This window comes from Ailuropoda melanoleuca, chromosome 11, assembly GCF_002007445.2.
Source record: "Ailuropoda melanoleuca isolate Jingjing chromosome 11, ASM200744v2, whole genome shotgun sequence".
NCBI lineage: Eukaryota > Metazoa > Chordata > Mammalia > Carnivora > Ursidae > Ailuropoda > Ailuropoda melanoleuca.
In genome coordinates this window covers 4,431,269-4,437,699 of record NC_048228.1, presented here as the reverse complement: position 1 = coordinate 4,437,699, position 6,431 = coordinate 4,431,269, and the positions used below count along the sequence as shown (strand labels likewise).

Below are 6,431 nucleotides of genomic sequence, written 5' to 3'. Positions count from 1 at the left end.
CTGAGGCTGCCGGAGCGGGGGAGGTGCGGAGGCTCGCGCTGGCTGTGCGGTGGGGGAGGGGCGGCGCGAGCGGTAGCGCCGCGGTCTCCGCGGGGGCGGGGGGCGGGGCGGGGATCGCCCCGGCGGGTGGGGGTGGGGCTGACGGCCTCGGTCGAGGAGGGCGGCGGCATTTGCCGTCTCCTTTTGGACTTGGGGGTTCATGCCCCTTTGTAGGGCCGTTGTCCCCGCGGCGGGGGCGACGAGCGCGGACGTCGCGGCCGCCCCCTGGGCTTGGGCCCGGCGGGGCGAACTTGTTTTCGTGGCCGGGGTATTCCGGCCGGCTCCTCCAGTCCCGGCGGTCCTGGGTCGGCGGGACCGAGGATCTCCTGGGGTCTGTAGGATCCACGTTGGGGTGTCGAGTAACTGCGTTTTTAAAAACTCTGTGCCAGGGTTATCAGTGTTTTGGAAGATGTTAGTCTTAAATTCGCTTTTTTTCTCTCTCTCTCCTCTCTGCCCGATCTTGGGACCACCCCTGTTTTCTTACTTTAATTGAATTATTTTCTGAATGTAAACCTCACAGGATTACAGCAGTGGTTGAGAGATTTGGTATTGACAATGATTTTATTGATATTTGTTTGAGTTTGCGGGGTTTAAATGCTGGACGGCTGAGTATTTTACAACTTTATATGTTGAAGGTTGACTGACTCTGAACACTTAGTTGAAAATTATCCGCTCGGATAAAATTACCAGAAGAGGCATGACGTTTTTGAACATTTTGATAACCATTTGAAAGGGAAAAAAAGTCTATAGATGATTCAATAACATGTTTGGTAGCTTCGAAGACAAAGGAACTGCGTTAAAGAGGAGGGACGTAAAATTTTAAATTCGAATCAGAAAACTGACTCCTGGACTTACTAAATCAAGAAAGACGATTGGAAGAACCTCTAGGAGATTATTTCTGAGGGAGTGAATGCCTCGTTGCTTGACTACTGCTGTTTAAGATAATTCTGAAGGAAACTACTGGTTAAGGGACTGGGTTTATCTCAGAAACACTTTTCTGAGCCTCCGTTTCCTAAACTGTAAAAGTTTTATCGTAGTTCCTTTCTCCGTAATGGTAGTTTACTATTGTTGTTTTTATCTTTTAATGTTATTTCAGTAATGCCTTCCCCATTGGTGGACTCCCCAGCATTGGATAACAAATTGAGGTGCTCTAGAAAGTTAGTAAGATTAAAAACAGACGTTGGACTTGGCCTTTGAAAACATTTCCACCAGCTTCTTAGAGAATTGTCACATTCAGGTGATTTAGCCGGATTTGGAATGTTACCTGATCACTATGACCAGCGCAGATGTCCTGAGGTCAGCCAGAGTTGCCCAGGGCCGGAGCAATTTGTTTTGACTGAATAGGAAAGGGCCACCACGAAGGATATTATCCTATTGTTAGTTTAAATGCTAAAAAGAATATTGATTGGAGGTGAAGTACAAATAAGAGGGAATTTTTGTAACTGATCATTGTTGGCTATGATGTAAGTTTTCCACATAGTAAATATTAAGTCCCCTTCCCATTAAGAAAGTGAAATAAAGAATTTGTTCATTATAATGATGGACTTGATGACAAAGCCCTAGAATTCGGGGATCTATATTGAATGGAACCACTCAGTCATCCTGAGGAAAGAACATTACAAATCTGGGTTGTGTCATGTAACAGTGATAATTCTTGCTCCAGAATAGGAACTCAATAGATATTTTTATTTCTTTTTTAAGATTTTATTTATTTGACAAAAAGAGAGAACAAGCAGGGGGAGCTACAGGGAGAGGGAGAAGCAGGCTCCCCACTGAGCAGAGAGCCCCACGTGGGCCTCCATCTCAGGACCCTGGGATCATGACCTGAACCACCTAGGTGCCCCGCAATAGATATTTCTTGAATAGGTTATTCATAAACAGTAGTTCTTAGTACACAGATGTGACCAGTACTATCTGATGTAGTCTGCTTGTTTCCTGCCTGCCACTCAAGTATTTTCATGGAGGACTTTCTTGGTCTCCTTTGATTCCCCTTGGAAATTTAGCCCTTTGGAGGAGATTTAGACATTATATCTACCATCCCAGCTCTAGTCTCAGGGAAGGACTAGAATACCAGTAACTGACCCAGATTCAATAGCATAGTATGTGCACGTGGGGGAATGTAGTTGGTTTATCTAGTTTATTTCTCAGGTGTCCTGCGCTACACCTGGGCTCCAAGGGGCAAATTTGGAATTCAAGGTTTAATGCAAGAACATTAGCCAGATTCTTAGAGTCTGTGATTCCTGTTTTCTGCTTTAAAAAAATAAATAAATAAAAGTATATAGAAATATCTGCTGAAGATTATAGTTATTTGGAAAAGAGGGGGAAAAAAAGGTTAGCACAGGTTGTGACAAGCTTTTTTTTTTTTTTTTAAGATTTTATTTATTTATTCGACAGAGATAGAGACAGCCAGCGAGAGAGGGAACACAAGCAGGGCGAGTGGGAGAGGAAGAAGCAGGCTCATAGCAGAGGAGCCTGATGTGGGGCTCGATCCCGTAACGCCGGGATCACGCCCTGAGCCGAAGGCAGACGCTTAACCGCTGTGCCACCCAGGCGCCCCGTGACAAGTTTTAAAATACTAAGAATACCATAGTTTCCCAGTAAGTAACTTGAGAATGTAGTTATTTTAATTGAGTTACCAAATATAGCTTCACCTTTCTAATTCTCACTGGCTACACTACATTCATTTGGGGAACATTCAGGAAAGCTTTCTGCCTCCCATTATAACTCAGTGCTTGAGCGCAGGCATGAACATAACCAAAGATTTGTTTTTCCCAGAAATGCTTATTGGTGGTTTTTGTTCAGCTTTAATAGTATGGAATTCGTGGGGCGCCTGGGTGGCTCAGTCGTTAAGCGTCTGCCTTCGGCTCAGGGCGTGATCCCGGAGTTCTGGGATCTAGCCCCACATCGAGCCCCACATCAGGCTCTTCCGCTGGGAGCCTGCTTCTTCCTCTCCCACTCCCCCTGCTTGTGTTCCCTCTCTCGCTGGCTGTCTCTCTGTCAGATAAATAAATAAAATCTTTAAAAAAAAAATAGTATGGAATTCGTATCCATAGTTCCTAGCCACAGTTTCTGACTTTTCCACTTCCATATCCAGGAAAGGGAAAAAAAAAAAGGTGGTAATTCCCCCAAATCGTCTTGTTTTCAACTTTTAGTACCTTGACCACTGTGTGAATATATGTATGTGAATAGTTTTAAGTCATTAATAAATAAGTTTTATTTATTTATTTATTTTAAAAGATTTTATTTATTTATTCGACAGAGATAGAGACAGCCAACAAGAGAGGGAACACAAGCAGGGGGAGTGGGAGAGGAAGAAGCAGGCTCATAGCGGAGGAGCCTGATGTGGGGCTCGATCCCATAACCCCGGGATCACACCCTGAGCTGAAGGCAGACGCTTAACCGCTGTGCCACCCAGGCGCCCCAATAAATAAGTTTTAAACCATGTATTGTCAACTCTTTATAAAGCAAGGAAAATAACTTATGCACAGACAGATCAAATGAACTTGCTGTGTATGGCTCATACGGGTAAACTATAAAGATTAATAGCTAACACTATGCCAGATATTGTTGAAATGTTTTGATCTACAGTATTTCATTTACATGTAATACTGCACTTAATAAATAGCGAATACTAGTAGCGTTCCTTAAAGGAAAGTTTACATAGAGTGGGTTCATTACAAGCCACACTTCAGGTGGTCCAGAAGCCAAAAAGAATCAGGGTGTACAATAGGAAAAAAGGTGCAATCTCTTTTTGATGGTATAAATGCTAAAGTATGTGTTCCTAAATGTTCTCAAAGGGAGAAAAAAAGGATAACAGTGGCTTTTATAAAATGATTTCAGTGACCTCTTGTCCTGTCTGCCTGAAATTAGAATTCAAATATCAAAATTGCATAGTGTCATTGTTTAAAATAGTACCATTATTTGTTAAATTACATTATCATAAAGAAGTTGCTCAGGCGGATACCATTTTCATGATTGTGGAACAGGTAAATTTTAAAAACTTTCATGGTTGAAGTTTAATTTTTTTTTTTTGTCTGCACCCTTGCCACTCCCCCCTCCAGCTGCCCTCTCCCCAGAAGTTTAATTTCTAAATACAAACATTTTCCCCCAAACTATGGGTCGTTGACTAGAGCTAACACCTTTCTTACCAACCACTAGTGTTTCTACGGTGTTGGGCTGTGGAATGACATTTGAAGAGTTTGCCAACTGTATCAATCACATGGTCATACTTCAGTAAATGAATTTCTCACATTCCCAGCTTGAACTCTTAAGGTTGATGAGTGAAAAGGGAACTAGATGGCATGCCTGGGTTAGGTTTTTCAGATTTCCAAACACAGCTGATGGGTCTGAATCCGTTTATTTTCTGACCACATTCCTTTGTTGACCTAGTTATGTACATGTGGCTTCAAATGTTCCCCTTTTAGGTGCCGGATATTAATAATATACCTTTTTTCTCAAGAACGGAGTTTTTAATTTTATTCTTAAGAACTGAATCTTTCATTTCATTTTAAATTGGTATTATGTCCTTAATACACAGAACAGAAAACACAGGCAAGCACAAAGAAAACAAACCTGACCACCTAGAGAATATGTTACCTTCACAGTTGTTTTGTAGGCATATGAACACAGACAACAAATTGGGTCACACTACGGGTAATCAGATTTTTTGCTCGACAGGATAGCATGAATATCTTTCCATTTCAATAAACATACGCATCATCATTCATCAAGGCTTCATAGTAAGGCTGATTTATTTAAATAATTACACAAAACCAGACTCCGTTCTTCCCTCTTGAAACATTTTTGATTTATTAAAACTTTGCTTCTCCGCAAGGTGGACGTGTTCTGACCCAGAGGGACTGGAGTACTTTTCCCTGCAAACATCCCACTTCCTGGCTACTCAGACTTTCTTGTCACAAAGCCTGTGCAAGTAAGCTATTGGCCGGGCTCCTGGGCCCAGGAATGTTGCTGCTGCCGTTAATAGCTGTGTGAACAGTCCATCTATGGGCAACAGGCAGCTGCCTGGGTACCTGAATGTTTTCTTACTTAGGCCTGCGCTTCCCATGCTGAAATTCGGACCAGATATATTCTCATGGCAAGATGATGAGATTCACGAGGACAAGGAAAAGCCTGCAGTTCACATTTCAGGGATGGAATAAAAACAAGATGTCTTCTCCAAAGGTTGCACCGACTTAGCTGGAACCAAGAAATGACAGCAACCCCCCCACCCCACCCCCGTGTGCCTGGCCCGCCCTGGGACACACGTGGGCGAATGGGTGAGGCGTTCCCCAGGAATGTCTGCAAGGCCCACAGGGCCTGGGTGGGGGCTATTAAATAACCAAAACCCAGGTTTCTTCCGAGAAACAAAAGGACTGGAGTCGAAATAAGGGTCTTTTCTAAAAGTGGGCAAAGCGTACATTAAAGAAAAACCATGGCTATGTTGAAAGTGCTGGCATTGTATCTCCTGGAACAAAATAAGGAAGATTCCTTTCTTCACAGTCACCCCACAAGTGACTGTGACGTTCCTGAACGCCCACATCCCTGGTTTTTAAGGCAGTCCCCTGTCTGACCTTGAACTAAAGGCACCTTCCCCCCGGGCCTCTAGTGTCCCCTCTCCTGGAATAGGAAAAACTATTTTCCCCAGATTTATTACATTACTTATATTATTGTAATTTTCCGGTCCTTGAGCCTTTTGTTCAGCCTCATAAGGCGTCCTCTGAATTCTTACGACTGTCTCCTACTCTCTGTCTTCCATTTCCAGGAGAGGGGGGCCAGGAGGCCTGGGGGTCGAACCCGAGCAGGCCTGACCCCTTCTCAAGGCAGCTCTGGAGCCTGAGTCTCTATGAATCGGCAAGTAAAACTGCGCTTTGTGCCCTGACGAAAGTTAATGACCGAGTTAGTCAAGTTTGAAACTCCTGCAGGAACACAGTGGAGCGGATTCCTGGCAACTGGCCCCGTGTCACTGATAAATGCGCCAAGAAAAAACGTCACCTAAAAAGCTTATTCTTGTTCAAGCTTTGGTCCTGAATTGTAAAAATCCTGCCCTTTGCAATCTGCCCAGCGATAAGGCTAACTAGCAACCCTTGGAACCAGTGGAATTCAAAACAAAACAAGAAAAAGGCATTGTAGCGAGCCACGCAGGGGCTTAGGAGCCGACGCGGTAGGGAAGTCTGGCGCGAAAGGGGTGGCTCGGGTTCCGGGCGCCGAGCTCGCCCCCGCCGGCTTTCGCTCCACAGCCGGGCCCGGTGGGTCGTGGGCGGGCCCTAGAGGCCCCCGACCCGGGACGTAGAGGACACTCGTCGCCCGGCGTGCACGGCTCGGGCGGGGGGCCTCGGGCAGCCCCGGGAAGGCGCGGACGCGGGGCGGGCGGGCGGGGGGACTCAGCCTGGGGC

At 45.1% G+C, this 6,431-nt stretch overlaps 1 protein-coding gene across 1 annotated transcript in view; it reads right to left on the bottom strand.

Moving 5' to 3' along the window:
• PHF13 (PHD finger protein 13) overlaps positions 1 to 6,431 on the bottom strand; it is a 17,604-nt gene that overhangs the window by 7,630 nt on the left and 3,543 nt on the right. The window contains exon 2 of the mRNA XM_002923860.4: positions 144 to 402. Within this exon, the coding sequence (XP_002923906.2) occupies positions 144 to 402 (259 nt within the window). The remainder of the gene's footprint in view (positions 1 to 143; positions 403 to 6,431) is intronic.